The 22,219-nt window shown below is 40.4% G+C and overlaps 2 protein-coding genes across 10 annotated transcripts; one reads left to right on the plus strand and one right to left on the minus strand.

Annotated features, from left to right (window-relative positions):
- Positions 1–602: 602 nt before the first annotated feature.
- On the plus strand, positions 603–10,372 carry LOC128445495 (hepatocyte cell adhesion molecule). 9 transcript variants are annotated; one of them, XM_053428212.1, is made up of 6 exons: positions 603–802; positions 2,012–2,329; positions 2,435–2,692; positions 8,990–9,208; positions 9,329–9,424; positions 9,568–10,372. In XM_053428212.1, the coding sequence occupies exons 1-6, from the start codon at positions 754–756 to the stop codon at positions 9,744–9,746; spliced, it is 1,119 nt and encodes a 372-aa protein (XP_053284187.1). In that variant the 5' UTR covers positions 603–753; the 3' UTR covers positions 9,747–10,372. The 9 variants fall into 9 exon arrangements, with proteins under 9 accessions (XP_053284187.1, XP_053284189.1, XP_053284195.1 ...); XM_053428214.1 differs by lacking the exons at positions 2,012–2,329; positions 2,435–2,692 and adding exons at positions 8,215–8,532; positions 8,638–8,895; XM_053428220.1 differs by having other exon boundaries at positions 604–802; positions 8,990–9,106.
- Positions 10,373–12,393: 2,021 nt separating this feature from the next.
- Positions 12,394–17,483, minus strand: cdx1a (caudal type homeobox 1a). The gene is made up of 3 exons (XM_053428021.1): positions 17,147–17,483; positions 15,374–15,522; positions 12,394–14,254 (listed from the first exon to the last, which is right to left on the minus strand). Exons 1-3 carry the CDS (start codon positions 17,481–17,483, stop codon positions 14,069–14,071), a joined length of 672 nt encoding a protein of 223 aa, XP_053283996.1. The 3' UTR covers positions 12,394–14,068.
- Positions 17,484–22,219: the final 4,736 nt, after the last annotated feature.

Consider the following 22,219-nt stretch of genomic DNA (forward strand, 5'->3'; position numbering starts at 1 on the left):
TTTACAGTTTGTCTTCATCTTCAACACTTCACTTCCTCCATATATCTTTGTGCAATGCCATGCAGTCATTTCTTGAAATAGTGTGATGAAACGCGATTATCACACGTACAGTACTTCTGCTAAAATTCTGGTCTCAGGCAAATGTTCAAAGCTGTTGCCTAAGTTTTCTATATGCACAGTTTTACTGAGCATGAAACTAATCAGAAAGCTTCACATGTCATACACCATCAGATGATCTCTTTAATCCAACTTGAGGATTAATTCAATAATTAGCACATCTAGTCTTAGTGCTCCCATTGTAAATATGGAACTGAAATGACTGGTTCTGGACGCCACTTTAGTTGTGGATGCCACAAAATATGTTTGGACTGGAGATACATCTGAGACTTGACTATATAAACCTGACTATGTGTGGACAGTGCATTTCTATGAATATAAAGACTATGGACTTTATATATAAGGCCATAGACTTCATATACAAGCTGTGGTGCATGCATACATTTTGTGAATGACAACAAAACATCAAATTACAAGCAAAATGAAACATCCCTCAATTTCTGTCACGTTTAAAAATACCGACCACTGCTTCCTCTTAAATGTTCATCACAAAAAAAAAGTTTCCTCAGTTTGTCATCTCAAAGCTGATCGCTACCGGGAAACATTTCAGACTGCTCAGCTCCCTGCTGTGTGTGTTAGCTGTTGGGTGAAGAAGAGGAGTTTGTCTCAAAGCTGAAGGCTGAACACTGACAAGACATGGAAGCTGTAGCTGGACTGTTGGTGATGCTACTTGCAGTCTCCCATGGTAAGGTTTTTCACAGAGATATTAGTTTTGGAGTTGAATTTGTCTTAGTAATGCACAATTCAATGATTTCATGAAGACCAAAGATCAGATTCAAAACATGAAAAAGTTTGAATCCAGGATTTTAGGGATCAGTCTCGCGTTGGTGGAGGACCTAAACTGCCAAAAGTAAAAAAAGATAAATAAACAACTCAATAGATACATATATAATTGAATGCCTTAATTAATTCCTGAATCAACAAAAAAAATGTATTTGGTTTGTAAATTAATAAATTTATATAAACATGTAGAAACTTGTGCCCTCACTGCACTGCATATATTCTTTAATTCATTTATGTATTCATTTATATTTTTGTACAATAATCTATTTGTGTATGTATTACTCACTTATGTATTTCTCTAGTTAAACTTTTCTTTCTTTCTTTTTTACTTTGCCATGTCTTCGATAGGGGCCCATGGATTTAAAACTGAGAAAGAATTTGTTTACTGTATATTTGCTGGTAATTGAAAAAGGAAAGTAAGATTTTTAGTTTTAGAATAGTTTTTTAATCAAATAGATTCTTTAAATAAATTAAAATCCGATGCCAATGAATGAAGTCGTACGTCCTGTTTGTAGTATGTGATCTACAGTTACAGTAAAACTTAAATATGTTACTGATTCTTTTTCAAATAAAAGTAGAGATCTTTATTTTGCTCAATGACCCCCCCCCCCCCCCCCCCCCCCCCCCCCGGAGTAATTGTAGTTTGACAAACGTTTTCTCCAACAACGAATTGCTCCACGATACTCACCCCTCCATGAGCTGTTGCATTATCTATTCGAAATTTGAATAGTCTAGATAATGTGTTTATCACAATGAAGATGCATTTCTAATCCAATCTCCTGTGTAATGAGAGCTTAATACAATTGTTGTGTGAACACAAACAAACAAAAATATAACCATCATCATTATTTGCACTAATTCCTATAGTTTGAAAAATATCAACATGTCTTGTGAACGTAATAAAAGGTTTCACTGTACATGTTTGTCCTGGGTGCAGTCAGCTATTATTCATCTAATTTTCCTACTGTAAAATGTCAAAATATCATCAGCTGTATAAATAAAAACACATAATGTGGTCTGAGAGAAACCCAGTAACAGCAATGGCAATGTCAATGTCATTGTTAGTCTGGCAAATCAACTGCTCAAAACTGTTTTTTTTTTTACTCTCCAGGTGTGGAAACCAAATGTGATTTCAGACAGAAGGATAGAGCTCAGTGTTACGGAGCTTTGGGAGGAACTGTGGTCCTGCAGCTGATGGATGTGACGCCAGAAAGATTTTTCATTTCAAAAAACACCACAACGATATTGCGCTGGAAAAATAATAACTTTAGTGTTAATATGAATCGAGACAAATACTCCTTTACTCCTAGTGATGGAGTACTTAGGATCGATAACCTGATAAGATCTGACACCGATGAATATAAACTTCAAATATATAATTCAGGTGGAGCTTTTTTAGAGGAGTGGACTCTACAGTTGTCTATTCAAGGTAAACAACTTTTTATTCTGCAGTGTCTGCCCTGTTCTGTATTAGAAACTGTGAAGGACGACCATGACTCAGTGAACATGTCGAACATCATCTTTGTTCCTCCAGCTCCTGTGTCGTCTGCCCGGCTGGTCCCTAAGTGTCTGTCCCAGGGAGAGATGAGGGTGTCCTGCTCCTCTGAGGGAGGGGACAGTCCTCAGTACAGCTGGACTCTGGATGGACACACACTGACAGAAGACAAGCTGCTCTCTGGAAATCACGAGACTGACAACATCACTCTGAGACAGAACGTCGAGGGAGTTCTGGTCTGCTCAGTCAATAACCACGTCAGTCATTTAGAGAGTCACAAGATAATATCTACCTGTGGTGAGTGAGAGCATGAGGGACGATGGTCAGATGATGCCGGATATCAGGATCATGCTGAACATCAGTTACAGCTCATCTGTTTCTCTCCTTAAAGTCTTCATCAACTGCACTGAGTCTAATGGCACACGCATAACACAGTGGGTGTTTGCAGCCAATAACACACTGTGCGTTGAGCCGACCTCAGACACGACTGTGGGTAAGAAGACTGCTGTCATAGTGTCACTTAATCCTTCCATTAGTATCACATCCTCCAATCCAACTGTGACCTCCTCCTTCAGAGATGAGCCCTGGTTCATTAAGTGAAAACTGCCTCTGCTGCAGTGGATCCAATCGTTTCATCTTGTTGTCTGTCAGTGTGAGTGAAAACTTTGTCAACATGCGATCTTTGTGTCTCTCCACTGAAACAGATCCCTCCCTCATATGTGGACTGCAAACAGCTGTGGCAGCTCTGTTGTTCATTGGGATCGCCGCCTATTTTGCTTGGAGGAAAAATAAATCCCAGAGAGCTGAGGGCTCTGCCGTGCCACAAGAGAGGGAGGATCCAGAGACCTCAGTTTAGATGGTTGAAAAGAGAAGTTCTGCACTTGAACCCAAAACTTCCTCAAACCGACATTTTGCTTCGCCTTGCTTGCTGTAATGGCTCAAGTTTCTTTGTGGGTGTTACAATAATTTCTTATTGTGTCGACAGGTCCTCAACAATTGTGCATTTTCAGAGCGAGAAAGAATCAGCAGCAGTGATCACAGAAATAAAGACATATTTATGGTAAATGTGCAAAGGCATTTTTTATGTTTACAGGGTTTTCATGTCTGAATTTCTGTTCATACTAAATCATAAAAGGTTTCACTATGTAGATGGCTTTATATTTGTATGTGATGCCATTTGAGAGTTTTCTATGTCATTTTTACATATTATTGCATTAATTAAAAACATTGCATTTCAAGATTCAGCAGTTTGACTTGATTTAGATTTTCTCACTTAAACAGGAAAATGATGTGTCTTGCTTTTAATATTGTTAATACGATTCTTTCACTTCCTCATGTAAATCAACCATTTTACAGAACACTGGATTATCTGAAAAATTACTCCAAAGATTCACCAAAACGTTTAGTGTTAAACTGAGAAAACATTGATTTACATAAAACATTTTAGTTTTTTTTCATGTGCTCATAATAACAGTTACAGTAATGATTGAAACGTGGAGGGGAAGGGGCGATTTCATTTAGTTGCTTGATGTGTATTCATGTCACACATTCAGTCAAATATAATAAAATATAAGCAGCAATGGGTTGAGCATTTTAAGGAATAGGAGGAAAAAAGAGGAGGAAGAAGAAAATGAGCTTTACATGATGCATTTTGCTTGAATAGACATTAACAGAATTATTGTTCTTAAACCAGGGTTTGAATTCACAATGTTAGACCCTGAAATCCAGTCATGATCTTGATGAGCAACCTGCCAGGGGACATCACTTCACTCACGATGTAGCTTGACACTGTGACTGAAGGCAGTCTGCAGGGCTGCTGACTACTGCTACTGTCAACAAATTCAGTTATCAAGATTAAGTTATCAGTTTTCAGTCTAGAGATGTCTCTGATTCATTTTCACAAAGTTGTATTCATGAACACATTAGCCCGGCCCCTAAATAATCATTATTTCATCATACAGCTGGTTCTACTTCAAGAGGCTTTTCAGAAAGTGTCTCTCTACTGTGTGTGCAAATACAGTATCACAAACCTGGGGCCAGACCTGCATTTTCTATGTTGTTGCTATTCACCGGGCTGCCAATGGAGGGCGACATCACATTATGACATGACAAAGGGAGGGAGGGAGAGAGAGAGAGAGAGAGAGAGAGAGAGAGAGAGAGAGAGAGAGAGAGAGAATAAGAGACAGAGAATTGAGCTTCAGAGCTTTAACATCACGTGACTTCTCAGATTAAACAGTTCAGTGTGAAGATACATACTTGAGAACATTCAGTGTGTATTTCCATGGCGTCTGAGGAGGAGAAGTTATAAAATGAGGTGAACTTGTGCATCTGTTCTAAACCTTTCTCTTTGGAATGGTTGGTTCTCTTCTCCTGTGTCAATGTTCTGGAATTATTCTTTGTCCTTAGTGAGTCCTCATCTCACAGTTCTGCAATATTCTGTCACTTTTTATTGTTTGTGGGCAGAGCTTTTTATAAACAGTCTATGATGCAGAGTGAAGGTAGAAATCTCTGTGTTCATTTTAACAGTTGTTTTTTTTTTGCAGTGGAGATTTTATTGACAATGTCTTTCATCAAATCAAAGTGGATTTATTTTATTACCGTTCCCGTAAGTGGGTTTTAAATCGTTTTGAATCATTTACTTAGCTGGTGTGCTTTTTTTTTTGTCATACTTTACATGTCGTTTATTTCAGGGGTCTGTTAAGAAATTGATCTAATCTTCAGTCCCAACTTTTCAAAATAAAAGCTCTGCATTTCAGCTCGATATAAAGCATTCCAGCAACAAAAGAAATAACATGCTTTTACTTTGCAGAGAATGTACTCAAGAGGAAATTATTCGATGAATGTTGTTGCCTTGACGGAGCTCAGGACCTATGAAACCTATGAATAAATGTGTTAGTGTGATGTTTTGAAATAAAAGTAATCAGAATGTCAAAATGCACAAGTGGTGAATTTCATCAGCGTTTGAACTCTGTTGCCTTCCACTGCTGTGCTTTATATGAGGAGATAGAAGAAGACATGTTGAAGTCAATCCACAGACTGAAAGCTCACTGCCACAGCCCACAGCTGGCCGCCTGTTTATCAATCTCTTTACTAATATAGAATGTTTTGCCTGTAAAAATCACCCCAGAAATTGACACTGCACTTCTTTTGGCTGACGTTACACATGGCAAGTGTGAAACCGATGAGATGGTTACATGTTTCACACTTGAAATCAATAATTGCAAAAGATTCCGTCAACATACAAACAGGAATTAGGTAGATAGGTCTACTTCCTCTGGCTTGTAGTGAATCACAGATAACTATCATGAATATCATAGAAACAAACATCTCTATGGCTCTGCAGCCTGCACAGGTCAAACACTGAAAATAATACTTTTCTCAAAATTATTGACAATGGATTGATTAGCTTGTGTTAAACTGCTGTAACCAATTTTAAGTACAAAGAACCTCGATGCAGAACACCGGTCCTTCCCAAATCTCACTTTGATGGAAGAATATATTTTTTTTTCACCACTTAGCTGGTCACTTTCATTAAGGTGTCATTTCTTATGAACAAATACTTCTGACAATTGACAAAACTATAATTATCTGACAAAATGTTTTGTTTTGTCGAAGAAATACAAATTATGAACATATTAGTTGGTTGTCTATTCAAGGTAAACAACTTTTTATTCTGCAGTGTCTGCCCTGTTCTGTATTAGAAACTGTGACGGACGACCATGACTCAGTCAACATGTCGAACATCATCTTTGTTCCTCCAGCTCCTGTGTCGTCTGCCCGGCTGGTCACTGAGTGTCTGTCCCAGGGAGAGATGAGGGTGTCCTGCTCCTCTGAAGGAGGGGACAGTCCTCAGTACAGCTGGACTCTGGATGGACACACACTGACAGAAGACAAGCTGCTCTCTGGAAATCATGAGACTGACAACATCACTCTGAGACAGGACGTCAGGGTAGTTCTGCTCTGCTCAGTTAAAAACCACGTCAATAAGTCTACTTCCTCTGCCTTGTAGCGAATGACAGATAACTATCATGAATATCTTAAAAACAAACTTCTCTTTGGCTCGGCAGCCTGCACAGGTCAAGCACTGCAAATAATACTTTTCTCAACATTATTGACAATTGATTGATTAGCTTGTGCTTAACTGCTGTAACCAATTTTAAGTACAAAGAACACCGGCCTCCCCAAATCTCACTTTGATGGCAGAATATAGTATATTTTTTTCACCACTTAGCTGGTCACTTTCATTAAGGTGTAATTTCTTTTCAACAAATACTTCTGACAACTGACAAAACTATAATTATCTGACAAAATGTTTTGTTTTATCGAAGAAATACAAAACATGAACATATTAGTCTGTCTAACTGTGGAAAAAATGGCAACTTTAGCAAAAGTAAAGTAACAACCTAACAACATAAAAGCATCAACTCATCTGTTAACAAAGTATAAAGTTGTACAAAGCTTTTTCATCGATGTACTTAGAGGTGATTGTTATCATTGCATCAAATCGTCAACATCACATTCTATCAACTGATATTTATAATATATTTACTCAGATGTTTGAATTGTGTTTAAGTGGATCATAAAACTTGATTTCCAGACAAAATCTTTTCAAGAATGTAAACCTTTTTTTTGTTATTTACTCAACACAATTCTCCATTACAGAAATCCTACGTACAAATGATTCATTTTACATTCTTTGTGGAATATAAATTAATTAATTAATAATTTATAGTTTAAACCAGTATTTCTAAATATGATGTATTTACTCATCATGCAGTGCAATGACGTCCTGCTGGTGGTTCACAGTGTCACCTTTGCATTTGTTATTTTGTTGAAACATGGACGTTTTAGAAATGGTCTTAAATCCTCTTTCAGTATAATGAAAGAACGTTTCTGTCTTTTCCACTCAGTCCATCACACACAGACACACACAGACACAGACACCCCCCCCACACACACACACACACACACACTCTTTCACACAGACACACACGTACACGTCAAGGCCCTCTTTTTATAGGCTAAAGGGGAAGTGAAATTAATTTGACTTCCTGTTCTCCTCTCTGCCTACGAAAAGATCAAATAGAAAAACTCTGCTGTGCTTGATCAAAGTTTTCACAGGTTCTCCTCTGAGGTCGGCCTCGAACAGGACTCATCGTTGGCAGGACACACATGTTCGCGTGTGGCTGAAGGAGAGAGGTTTGTGTGAAAGCTGCAGAGGCCGAGCGGTGATGAGACATGGAGGCTGTGTTTGGACTGTTGCTGATGCTGCTCAGCGTCTCTCACGGTGAGCCTATTCAACCTATTCTTTCATGCGACGCTTTTTGATATTGGATTTTAATATATTCATAACATATTTTGCAGAAGTTGGGTCATGCAGGGCAATTTGTTAATATAATTTTTGTATCATTTTATTTATAGTCATTTACAGTTCAGATATTCAATAAACCTTGGGGACCCTTAATAAAATACACGTTATGCCTCTTTATATTCAGAAAACAACACAGACAACAAAAATATAACCATCATCATTACTTGCACAATTTCCTATAATTTGAAAAAAATCGACATGTCTTGTGCAAGTAATTACATTTTTCACTGTTTGTGTTTGGGCTGGGTGCAGTCAGCTATTGTACATCTCATTATTAACTGTGATTTTTCTTACTGTTAAATGTCAGAATATCATCAGCTGTTTAAATAATAATACATAGCATGGCCTGAGGGAAACCCATTAACAGCAATAGCAATGTCATTGACATTCTGGCAAATCAACTGCTAAAAAAATTTAAAACCTCTTTTTTTCACCAAAAACTCTACAGGTGTGGAAACCACATGTGATGTCAGACAGAAGAATGGATCTCAGTGTTACGGAGCTTTGGGAGGAGCTGTGGATCTGCAGCTGATGGATCGAACGCCAGAAAGATTTGAAATTCATAAGAACGCCACAAAGATATTGCTCTGGAAAAATAATAGATTTGATTTGAATATGAATCCAGACAAATACTCCTTTACTCCTAATGATGGAATGCTTAGGATCTCTAACCTGAATAGATCTGACACAGATGAATATAAACTTCAAATACGTAATTCAGATGGAGCTCTTTTAGAGGATCGGACTCTACGATTGTCTATTCAAGGTAAACACCTTTTTATTCTGCAGTGTCTGCCCTGTTCTGTATTAGAAACTGTGACGGACGACCATGACTCAGTGAACATGTCGAACATCATCTTTGTTCCTCCAGCTCCTGTGTCGTCTGCCCGGCTGGTCACTGAGTGTCTGTCCCAGGGAGAGATGAGGGTGTCCTGCTCCTCTGAGGGAGGGGACAGTCCTCAGTACAGCTGGACTCTGGGTGGACACACACTGACAGAAGACAAGCTGCTCTCTGGAAATCATGAGACTGACAACATCACTCTGAGACAGGACGTCGAGGGAGTTCTGGTCTGCTCAGTCAATAACCACGTCAGTCATTTCAACGTGTCCCAGAAAATATCTACCTGTGGTGAGTGAGAGCATGAGGGACGATGGTCAGATGATGCCGGATATCAGGATCTTGCTGAACATCAGTTACAGCTCATCTGTTTCTCTCCTTACAGTCTTCATCAACTGCACTGATTCTAATGGCACACGCATAACACAGTGGATGTTTGCAGCCAGCGACACACTGTGCGTTGAGCCGAAAACAACCTCTACGACCCCAGACACGACTGTGGGTAAGAAGACTGCTGTCACAGTGTCACTTAAACCTTCCATTAGTATCACATCCTCCATTCCAACTATGACCTCCTCCGTCAGCGGTGAGCCCTGGTTCATTAGTAAGTGAAAACTGCCTCTGCTGCGGTGGATCCAGTCGTTTTCACCCTTTTCTCTCTGGTTGTCTGCATAAAAACACCTGTTGTGTCTTCTAATTGAACTCATATCTGTGTGTCTGCCAGTAATGGCTGGTTTGCTCGCAGCACTGGTTTTCTTTTTAGTGGTCGGGGGAGCCGTCATGTATGCTTTGAAGAAAAAGAAAACCAACCAACTTGAAGGTACAAAAGAAAGCACGGCTTTATTCAGACTCCCTGCATTCAGGCTGCTTATCAAAAGAATAGAACAATTTCTTCAATAGCCCTGGTATCCCTCATGCCACATTACATCTGATATGTTTGTGCAACGTCTTCCTTCCACTCAGCAGAGGAAGGAGATGAGCAGGAATTAACCTACGCAGATGTCAGGATCAAGCAGAGAGGGCCGGTGCAGCAGAGGGCGAACCCGGAAGAGGTGGAGTACGGCCAAATCAAGTTTTCAGAGCGGCCTCGGCGGACTGTTGAACCGAGAGAGGATGACTGCGTGTACGCCAAGGTCCGTTAAGACAGTGCTTTTACCAAGAGGGCTTTGATAGAGGAAGAAACTGCTTGTCAGGCCGCCAGGAGGACTTTCCCCTTTCACTTAATGTGATCTGCCTGTAGAAAAACACAGCCCGTAAAAGCTGATACATGTTTTAACTTTCTTTACTTTTACATTACGTCTGGGTTGTGACTGGCAGATCATCCAGTGTTATAACAGGAAACCTCTCAGCTTAACGATTCCATGCAGGCCCCTTAAAGTTACATGGTCAAATCAATTATGTCATTTGAGTCACACTGTGAATATTACAAAACTTTTTTATTGAATATTTTCTTAACTGTTTTCAAGTACCCTCTCGTTTTCATTCCGTCTTATTTATAAGCATTTTATATCATTGTTAGAACTGTTTTAAGTTGCAACAACGCTGATGCAAATTTAAATGACTAAAAATGTAAAAATCTATATAAATAAAAATGCTAAAATAATAAATATGTAACATTTAGAAATTTAGATTTTTGGCTTTACAGTGTGTGGCAGACATATAATCGCAGAAGAACTGTCAGAAGTACTTTTGTGTTGGTAAATCATCTGTGTATATAAACTGTAACCTTTAATCTCTGAATAAAAACAAATTTTAGTTACTATAAAAATGTGTCAAACACTTACTTGAGGAGAGTGTATGTGACTGGGTGTATGTGTGTGTGGGGGGAGGGAAGTGTGTGTGTGTGTGTGGGGGGGGGGGGGGGGGGGGGGACTTTAGGTCAAACTCCATCGCAGTGTCTTCGGTCGAGTTTCTATCCTTCGGAGTCACGTCTCTCTGGAATTTTGTTTAGGCAACAATTTCCGTGATGTCAGAGCTTCTGCTTTTCCGTGGACGAGCAGTCGGTCTTACACAATGGTTGAGCTGGGTGTGACATCTTATAAGATTTTAATAGGGTGTGCAAACACTTTGTTACAGTTAATGGTGACATATCACTTATAATACATCTGAGGGAGTTGAGTGCAGTTCCAATAGCGCTCCTTTTCAAACGTCAGGGACTGACCTCAAGTTTAAGTTAGTATTTTGGTCGCTTCAGACTCAAATATCTGCAAATCAATGCAATCAGTTTAATCATGCACTTACAACTTGAATAAATGCAATGGACTCTGAAATTGAAATAACAAATTTCTTATGACTTAAAACAGTGAGTTTGCAGTAGGAGATACATATTTTAAAAACAAGTTTTTGTGTCACAATGTAGACTTGGTGAAACCTTTGATTCGTTTATTTAATTGTTACAGTCTAAACTTCTCTGCGGTCCATGTTGCAACACAAAAAAATGAAATTATGACTGCAAAAACAGTTTAAACACATTTTTAGCCAGTTCTACAGTTTAAAAGGGAAGTGATTATAGCTCAACGTTTGAAGCCAGGCAGCTGCTGAGACACAAAAATAATTCAGTTTGGTTTCACAGTTAAAGCTTATTCACCACACTGATTAATAGGGCGGTACCACTTAAAAACTTAAGTTCATCTGCTTCCTTAAAAAGCTGAGTAAACTTAATCTCAAGATTATTAAATGAATTACTTAAAGATATTGTGTCATCGAACAAGTTATGTTATACAAGTTGTTTTATTAATGATCTCTTATTCTTTTAACTTGTTACTCTGAGCTAAAACAACCAATGTTACATTTTTACTCTTTGTCAGTTTCCTGAAACATCACTTGACTTGTTACAGAATGACTTTCATTTCACGGCATACTAAATTAGTTTGGTGCATTTTAAGTCCGTCACTGTAGAATTATGCATAATTTTTGGCGGTAAGTCTCTTTTTCGTCGAGAAGGTAAACACGTCTTTTGCTTTTAGATCTTTGCTGTGGATTTAATTGAAGACAGAGGTTACGAGTTTGGTTTGGTTTGATAGTGCGGAGTTAAAGGTCGACAACCATTCCGCTGATTCATAGTGCCATAAAGTTGCTGTTTATGGTCCCTGATAGTTGTGGCGTCCTCAAACAACCACCTGTGATCCCTTAGAGTTGAGCCCTCTTGTTGAAACACAGTTGAACTTCTGACTGACTGAGCAAATAATTGACAACACAGAAGAAGTGTCATAAACCTGCTGCAACAACCCACTATCGTTTTTGCCATGTGATCAGTCAGGCCACTTTTAACCTTTCAATACTTGCCTGACACAGGGGAGATCAGCCTGTTAAACCTGAACTCTTGATAGGTTTGGTTGAATCACAATCAAACATTTATGTATTTTCCTCGTAAAAAAAACGATGGTTATCTCAGTGTCGTGACACGTTCATGTGATCGCACCTCGGCATGTGAAAACCAACTGTAAAGACTTTTGAGTGGGGCCAACCCTTCACTCTTGGATTAAATGTGTCTTTGAGGTAATTTAGTATTTTGCATTAAAGGAATTTGATTATGAATTTGATTATTTTGGGAGATTCAGTTCTTGTTGTTTTGTGCTCAGCATTTTGTAAGTTGTTTACTCTGAGAAAGAAAGATATATAGTCCTAGGAAGGTAAGCGGGGTAAATTAACACACCCATACATTATCTATAGCACTAATCCTTTGAGAGTCATTTGGTTGGTGCCACTGAACATAAAATGCAACCTATTCAACAAAAGGAGGAACATTTTCACATCTCACACTGGTTGCATAAATAGACTTGTACAAAGTTGGTGGTACAGTGGTTTAATTTGAAAACTGTCTCAGTTATCCTGGTTGGGACTAAATTTACAGTTGCTACATTTGCCACTTCTTTTTCTTCCGCCTCTTTTAAAGTGACTTAGGAATATATACAACTGTATTAGCACTTCTTACATAGTACATACTTAGTTTTGATACATACATCAATCAAAAAAATGATAGAGAAGCATTGCCTTTTTTTTCACCTTAAATATAGATCATGCGTCATGTGGCTATTTACAGCTATTTTAAGGTTGGGGCCAAACCCTGTCGCCTGACTGACTCTGTGGTTATTTCTTTGCATCAAAAACAGGAGAAAGAAATTACATTTTGACTTAAAACAGATAGGAGATACATATTTAAAAGCAAGTGTTCGTGTCACAATGTAGACTAGGTGAAACCTTTGATTAATTTATTTAATTGTTATAGTCTAAACGTCTCTGCGGTCCATGTTGCAACACACAAAAAAGAAATGATGACAGAAACTGCAAAAACAGTTTAAACACATTTTTAGCCACTTATACAGTTGAAAAGGGAAGTGATTATAGACCATAGCTCAAAGAGATGGCTTATTCAAGCCAGAGCGTCTGCTGAGACACAACAAGAATTCAGTTTGGATTTTTGGTAAAAGCTTATTTACCACGCTGATTATTAAGGTTATACCACTTAAAAACTTAAGTTCATCTGCTGCCTTAAAAACATGAATAAACTCAATCTCAAGATTATTAAAATAATTACTTAAAGATTTTGTGTCATCTAACATGCCTTTTTCTTTCACCTCAAATATAGATCATGTGTAATGTGGCTATTTACAGCTATTTTAGGGTCGTGGCCAAACCCTGCCGCCTGAAGGACTCCGCGGTTATTTATAAACACGGTTTGTCTTGTATCGCAGTGTTGCATCAAAAACAGGAGAAAGAAATTACATTTTAACTTAAAACAGATAAAAATGTTTTCACAATATTTTCGTACTTGTTTAGGAAGAAATGTCAGCTCTATATTTTTATACTCAAGTCTCACAGCTTTTACTTCCTTTTTCTTTTCTTTTTTTCACATTTCTGCACACTCATCACCTCCTTCTCTCCACTTAGCTGCCTTCCTCCCATGAAACATACTGATTTTAACTTCCGTTCCAATAATACAACCTGCATCAACATTTCAACAGAATGCACATTAAAAATCGTTCTTTTGTTGTCGGTAACAAAGAACATATTCCATCTCTTTTTCTCAAACATTCCAAAAAACTGAAACAGTGTTTTTAGATCCATCTGATAGACAATCTTTTTTTATGTTCTTTGACTTTGAGGATGTGGTTAGAGCAAGAAGAGAGTGAGAAGAAAAAACGATCCTTTTCTCCTATGTGGCTTCATGTCGCTAATGCGTGACTTTGCAGCCGTTTCTCAACTTCCACTAACATTCAATAGAGGAACTTCCAAAATGACTGTTTTATCATCAATTTAACCACCAGTTCTTCAAAACACATGTTTGACGACAAGTAAAAAGTCCTGTGGTCAGCGAACTCAGAGACGATCGGTACAAAAAATAAAGTACATTGCTTGTTATTGTGAGAAGCGGAAGGTGCAGCATTACAATCTTCATTCATTCTGTGGGAAACTTACAAAAAAGACTTTATGTACACTCATCCGTCAGTCATGTGAAATCTACCTAGTAATCCTCTGAGATTGCATCGGACAGGATGTTGCTGCTGGGGCTGGTGGCGATGTTGATGTCGGCGGGGCCACAGAGTGCAGGTGGGGTGGGCGTGGTGGTGGAGGCCTGCTGGGAATGCTGCAGCTTCTTCCTGGTCATTTTCCTCTCTTTGGCGCGTCGGTTCTGAAACCAGATCTTCACCTGGAATACACGAACACAGGGTGTCAAAGTCACATCCGTGTTTATCAAGTAGATGAGTGATCTGGACTTTGAAAGATTGAGCAATAAACCGTCGAATTAAAAGAAGCACACAGACTTGGAGTTCCTTAGTTTCTCAAGAAACAGTGGAACTCTGGAGAACAGTGGTTAATAATAAAACATGTATATTTATGTCTGTGAAGCACTTTGTAAATATGTTCTATAAGATATATAACGTTTACTATTATTATTTCTCTTTCCAGTTAATACATCTTTCTGCACGCAGTCTCTGAGACCATTCTTCAAATATGAAACAGTGGATTCTGTTTCTCTCAGAAACTTTTGATTTCATAAAGACTTTCCTCGGTTTGGAAAGAGCAGCAGCAAGTAGCAAGTGCTGTGTTTCCTGTAAGAGCAGCCACGTGCAACAGTTAACTACTGATGCAAACCTTCACTGGAGCATTTGAATGCATCTTGCAGTCTTTCTGCACCGTCTCACTTTCAATGATTGAGGAAACACAGATATAAAAACTAATCCAAACATCTTCCCTTCAACACCTGCCTCTTTCCGTCAGGTCCGTTTGATTTGATCGAGTTATGCTTTCATCTGCTTTGTTTCGCTGTTTTTCAGACAGAAACCCTGGAGGATGTCGGTCTAATGGGGTCCGGACTTTCTCCGGTGCATGACTTTCACACAATGCAGAAGGAGATTCCGCGCTCATGACCAGTCACAACAGACAGAAATCTCTGGAGCGTTTCGGTGAGGGGTGGTGAAGCAGGCAGAAGGCAAGACATTGATTCAACTGCGGAGATCATCTGTTGTTGTTTACAGCACATCTACACCGCGTCAGCCTTTTTTACCAAAAAGCTCTATTGACATCTTCCTTGTGTCTTTTACGTGTGTGGCCCCACTCATCCTGAAAAGTTTGTATTCCTTTTTTTTAAGGATTATACAAAAAACTACTCGATAAATGACCATGAACCCTGGTGGGGGGACGTGGTATAGGTCAGGGAAGAACAAATTACATGATCTAGTGAGTTTAAATGTGGCTTCATAGGGGGACTGTTGAGCCTAGGGCGAGGTACTATGTGCTCTACTGAGTGACATTCTAGTCCTCTCACCTGTCTCTCAGAGAGGCCCAGCGCCATTGACAGCTCGGTCTTTCTCTTCATGGTGATGTAGCGGTTGGCCTGAAACTCCTTCTCCAGCTCCAGACGCTGCTGATCAGTGTACACCACCCTGTACTTGTCCTTCGTGCGAGTCTTCCCTCCTGAATCACACACACAGACACACACACGCACACAAAACAACAACCCTGAATAAGTAAAACAGTGATCACTGATATGTATAATTCCCTAACTGAGTGGATGCAGGTAAATGCTGTGTTATCTTTTCCGGCGCATTAGTTTTGTCTTCAGTCCTGCCAGTAATGCCGACATGAATGATTGAGTCGAGTGTAATGTGAGTCGCGGCCAAAACAGTCGATTAATGTGAAGACGTCTGGTGCCACGTTCAAGTTCAGGCGCTACTTAAAGCCTCATCAATTCTATTAATCACGCTGACTAAAAAGACTCCCACTCCTCACTGCATTGCATCAGTGGTTCTCATTATCGCCGTAAGTGGTGTTTACATAGGTGTTTTCACAGGCAGTTATTCAATGACATGCTTATACTAACGCACACACACACGCACACTCACACACAAACGCACACACTCACACACACACACACACACACACATGCACACACACACAAAGGGTGAGTCAGTGTTATTGATTTGAAATCTTGACCATGTGACGGTATGGATTGAGGCAGACCAAGACACACACACACACACACACTTACGCACACACACACACACTTACGCACACACACACGCACACGCAGACACATACACACACACACAGCAGAGAGGCCCAAAGGGGAGGTTTGACTTTAGCTGACTTCCTGCAGTGCCAGTGTTATCTAGCGAGCTTGTCACCCTCTTGCACCCACCAAGTGGACAGAGAGGGTGGGGAGCGACACGTCTGCAGACTCCACTGTTAGCTTTGCATTGACATCTTAACACGGCAGTAGGCGGAAGGGACAGGTGAGAAGCCTGATGAATGTGTGTGCGGTCTGCTTGGACTGTGCACATGTTGCCGCCCACTCTGCTGATAGCTTTTAGTTTGTCAATTGGCTGCAGCAGGGGCCCTATCTAAAGACTGAGCATTACATTTGTTTAAGCGTCCTCAACCACATGCTGTTATTTACATGAAACCTCCTGATAGTGTGTGGTAGTTATAAGATGCCTGATTCGTGACCAGCAACAAGATGACAGCGTCGTCTTCAACATAAGTTTACCGAGGTGTCTCATGGGCTGAAACGTCAAACATTTGGCAAAAGCGGTATTTAATTTGATCAAGTTAAGTGTTATTTGTCGACACCTTAAAATATCCCAGTAACATCCTGTCACCTTTGAGGATAAATAAACAAAAATAACACTTTTAATAGAGGAAACAACATAAAAACCTCAAGGAGAGTCACTTGAATGCATGGTTACGAACAAATAAGAGTAGGAATAGTTTTTTTCGGACCAAATTACATTTGCATTTAATTATGGAAATTAATTTTTCATTTTATTATCACTTTCGTAAGTATTTTTTTTATATTTTAGCTTCGCTTTCAAAAACAGAACCAAACCATTTTAGAGAACATAGATTTCCACAGAAAAGGGAATCACACATTTCAATTCCATATAAATTTGTCAACGAGTTCTAGTTACAAATACTGAGCAGAAACATGATCTAATTAGTAGAAAGGTGAATATTGTTGATTCTAAATTACAAGAATCATTCCTTAGACTACCACCCCCCGTTGACCTCTGTGAGTGTGTGTGACCGGATGAAGTCCCACCTGGAGCGGACGGTCGGAGGGGCTCCTGCGGCCTCCCCCTGCAGTTGAACGGGTCCTGTCCGGAGATGAAGTTGTACGGGGCGAACGACCCCCCTCCGGCGGTGGTGGGCGTGCCGCTCAGCTCCACGGGGGTGAAGCTGCTCACCTGCCCGGCGCTGGGGCTCGATCCCGGGTAGCTGTACGCGTACTCCTCCCGCGGCGCGTAAAGTGAGCTCCAGGCGCTCGTCGGCGACGGGTCACCGTGGTGATGGTAGAAGTCATACGGAGGCGGGATGTACTGACTGCTCATTGACAGAGCCTGGGCCGGGTGTCTGGCCGACTGGGAGCTGGGGTACATGCCGGTGTCCTGGTCCCACAGAGGGGGGGTGATTCTCAGGTAGACCTCGGTGAGTCAGACCTCCTGGAGCATGTTAGGCCTCCTGTGTTTTACTCCTGTGGCTCCTCTCCTGTCTAAGGTCCAGGACACCTGCGCTCCAACACTACACACCTTTATAGATTTACCTGTGCTGTGACGTCACGCCGTGCCTGCGCCTGCTAGTCTTGGCGACGTGAGGCTATTGACCCTAACTTGCACCTGCATGGTCCACAGGCCAAACTGTGAGGTGTGTCTGCACCAGGAGAAACATTTTACTGCTCCCAGTTGTTGTCTCGTGAAAACTGAAACCAGATCATTTGAACTGACTTCAGATCTGCTTCTCCTAAACCCCTCTTAGGAGCAATCGTGTACAAATGACCCTGTTCTGCTCATTGGATTATTTGTGTTATCTTTAGGATTAAATGTTGTTCACTTAGACAAATGTCAAATACGGTGCAGGTGCAAGTCAATCAGGCTTTATTTGGATCTTAAATATTCAGTGTGTGAGATTTAGGTGAAAGGGATCTATTGGCAGAAATTGAATATATAAATAATCCTTATGATGTTTTCACTAGTGTTTTTCATCTACATTTGTACGAATAGTTTTTTTCTTTGCCTTAGAATGGGCCCTTTATATTAAAATGATTTATCTTCACATCGGTACCAGATCCTCTGTCTGGAGGCCGCCTTTTTTTATTATTATAGTATCAAAGACTCGACATACTTAACACCTTTTGAGTTTTTATGACCACTGAAAGTTACCACAGGACCCTTTCATGTTTTGAAGGGGAGGGTGAGGTGAGGGGCGTTCAGCTGCAACATGCAACCTCAACTTCAGGTGCCACTAAATTCTACACAGTGAACCTTTAGGTCTATATGAAGACACTTGTTCAGTCACATCTTATCATGCCAGTGCCGTATCCATTCTAGGGCAGTGTTGTTTATCTTCTTCAGGTCATGGAGGATGTGTTCCGTGCACAAGGACACAGATCGTTGGTGTTGATTCCCTACTTCTGGTTCAGTGTTACAAAGTCCTTTCTGCTGAGAGTTGTCCCACATTCATTTGGGCTTGGCAGGGCCTTGTTGTGCAGCCAGCTGTCGATGTCCCTCCACATCTGCAGACTATAGGCGGCTGCCTGTGTTGAATGCAGGCTCTCAATCCACTGTTATGATTCAAGATGAGTAAATATTAGGGGAGGAAGACAGGAATAGGAGCATTTTAAAATCTTAAATAAGGATCAGGCGGGAGGGAGCTCGATTTGAGAAGTATGATAAAATAGTCTGAATTTGAATATCAGACCCTGTTTTCTTTCCTGTGGCTCATGAGACTAGACTAGAAAGTCTAGAAATCGAATTTGTGTTTTTAATGTAGACATATTTCTTGCTTTGAAACGTGAAAGCTTGTAATCAATGATGTTGACAATTATTGCTACTGTTGTTGTATTGTATGTTAAACATGTTTTATTTTTTGTGGCTCATTTTCAGTTTTTATCCTGAACGACATCATCTCAATCGACATGTAACCATTGCCAAAGCAGTTTTATGTCTTTATCCATCCTCATCGGTGTTCATCAATCTTGAGTTAATGTAATCAGTTACTATCCACCACTAACACAGTAATTGGTCCTTCAGACCAAGTCATGGCCAAGTCGAGGTACGCAGGTTCATTATCCACTACTTCACTGCTAAAAACAAGCACAAGAGGGCAGCAAAACCTAAATACTGGCAGGTTATGCCCTTACTGTTTTCAAACATACTAAAGAATCGATCACTTATTCATAATCCCCCTTGCTGCTGGATTTACACACTTTCCACCTTCAGTCGTTGTGCACGTGCAGGGATCTGTGTTTTAACTGGTCAAGCGTGTGCGTATCACTCTGCTCAAGCAGTCATAAAAGATTCATGCCAGAATGCTGGTCAGAACAGTCATTATCAGTCGTAAGCGCTGTCAGCGGCCGGGCAGCTTGTAGGAGGCCTACGTTAATGGAGAGTAAAGTCCCACAGGCCTGAACCATGAAGCCAGTGCAACATAAACAACCAGCCCTCATATATCTGATGGAAATCTTGAAGTACGCTAGATCGAATGGCTAAAAATAAAGGAATGTGGTTATAACAATATAAATGAGAGCACAAACTGTTCGGAGCCATCTCTCTGAACATTACGTTGAAATAGTAACAAAAATGTCCCCATAAACCCTAGAAAAGACCCTTGTACTTTAACTTTAGGCCACTTGTCTGTTGCTGTTTTCCAAAAATAAAAACCTGTACCCTTTTTTCCAGGCTGTATAAATCTTTTATATTTATCTCCATGAGGGGTTGCTGCAGGGGAGGGATCCATGTATAGTGATTCCGTTCAAACAGCGAAACATAAACATTGTTCCCGTCAGTCTCCATGCAGCTGTGCAGATGTTCAAGTTCATTGAGGGGGAACTTATAAAGACTTTTATCCTTCCCCCCCCCCCCACTAATTCTAAAAGCTCACATATGTTGGAATGAGAGCTGTTGTAGGGGCCCAGACACGCCCAGAGCTTTCATCTTCCAAAGTCAGGCTTCCACTTAAACCTATTACAGTTCACAAACGACCCCAGCAAACAATACTAATCAACTGCTAAACGCTTAAGTTCTGCTTCACCATGATTATCAAACACACAAAAGGGTTGATGTAATTTCAATGTTGCACAATAAGGATTATTCAGCAGCCTTTAGCAATGATTGTGATAAAAAACAACGGAACAACAAGTTCAGGAGTTTACTGAACATAAAATTGATCAAATTTAAGTTCTTTGATTTGATCATAGGGAGGTGGTCACCTACCATGTCTGTGTTTGGACTAATTCAAGATGAAAAAGGGTTTAAATTGGATGCAAGTATATCATATTCATGAATGCAGGGTGGACGACATCGAGTTGTTTTTTGACGCACAAAAATAACTTTTTTCTTTTCTTATTTTTTTCAGGGACTCCTTAAAACTATACACTGTATTTGAACATAGACAACATGGCTGCTTCGCACCCTAAAAGTGAAGCTAAAATGTCTCGATGGCCCCCTGGTGGCTGGCTGCAGCATAGATTGGACATGGATTAAATACAAAAAGTGTAAGTACAGGTCAAATACATTTTTCTCTAAAGGTGTTTCTCTTTTCTTGATGAAAATAGCCCAAGATGGCAATGTTCCTATCTGGGATATTTTGCTTTAATTTCTGGATAGTGGGAAGACTCTTTATTTACAGTCTATTCCTAAAACCAGATGAAAGTGATCTCAACTTAATTAAGAATCTGTTTAGTCTGAGCGCTAGGGAGCCAATGTCACCAAACAACAAACTCGAACAGACACAGTAAAAAAAAAAAGAAGAAACAAGTGGAAATGTAACCCTTTCTCTATCTGTTGTTTGTTGACATTTTCTGTCACTGAATGCATTTCTCTGACACTTTGCACACGGAGCTGACACTTTGAAGGAATGAAGCTCACACTTCACCAGGACGCCCTTAGTTTCTCATGTTGGACTTTTAGTTGTTTTTTTCATCAAAAAATAAAAAATTAATTATTCTATTAATGAGAGCATATTTTTTGCTATGAATTGTGTTGATCCATTTTAAGTGGCATTGGTTCTTTGAGGTGATATGAACAAGGATGATGATGATTGGTGCTAATGTTGTTGTACTGTATGTTTAACAATTTATTATTTCTGTGGCTCGTTTACAGATTCGAGGAGCGTCCTTCATCTGAACAACTTCAAATGGATTTGACTCAAGATCAAACGGTTTATGACTTCATCCATCTTCATCTATCAGGGGTGAGTCGGGTTCAACTCCAGGTCCATGCCTCGGCCCCCGGAGCTTCCTGCCTCCACCTCCCTCCCTCCTCTCGCGGGGGGCCTCCAGGGGCCCAGGGAGAGATAACTTCCAACCTTATCCAAAACACAGCGAAGCCCAACTTGTGACCAGCATACAGGGTAGGTGCACTAGTAGCACTCCGGCCCTGGCAACGATCCAGATGAGTGGGGAGAGAAACGACTCTGGAGCTGCCAACATACGCTGGGTTTTCCTGCAGCGGAAGGATTTGGCATCTAGTTTGTCACATGTTTGTGAAGATATACAAACAAACATGCACAGCAGCCAAATTTAAAGCCATAGGTGTCCATCGTGCTCTCTTTTTAATCTAGGATTATAGATGACAATAAAATGCATCTCCATTAGACGTGTCAGTCTTTGCTCCCTTAAAAACTTCCACCTATAGTGTGTCGAGTTGGAGCTATGGTTTGCTGCAGGATGTTTGGACAGAGAGTGTCTTATCTCCAACTGACAAAGGAGGGAGTGTGGGGGAGTGTATTTGCATACGTGAATGTGTTATTACTTGTGATCTCGTGTGGCTATACATTTTAATTGGCATGGCACTGAAAATGTGTCGTTTAACGGGGGGCGGAATTGGTGGATTTAGAGCAGATTTACTGCAGAGTGGTGTTAATTACACGGGCAGGATTAGAAAGAAGTTTAGGTGGGACAGTCCTGTGTGGTGTCGCCCCCCCCCCCCCCCCCCACCCCCACCCCCTTCCCCCCACCCTATCTTAAACCTAGGGCTCTGTCATTACTTCTAGATTTTACCCTGCACAATTAGAGGAGAAAATGATTACTGTCCCATTCAGCCCCGGTACCCACCCTCCCCCCTCCCCCCCTGTCTGCCCCAGCCCCTTGTTGGAGAGAAAAAGACCTTCGTCAGCT

Source organism: Pleuronectes platessa, chromosome 8, assembly GCF_947347685.1.
Source record: "Pleuronectes platessa chromosome 8, fPlePla1.1, whole genome shotgun sequence".
Classification (NCBI taxonomy): domain Eukaryota; kingdom Metazoa; phylum Chordata; class Actinopteri; order Pleuronectiformes; family Pleuronectidae; genus Pleuronectes; species Pleuronectes platessa.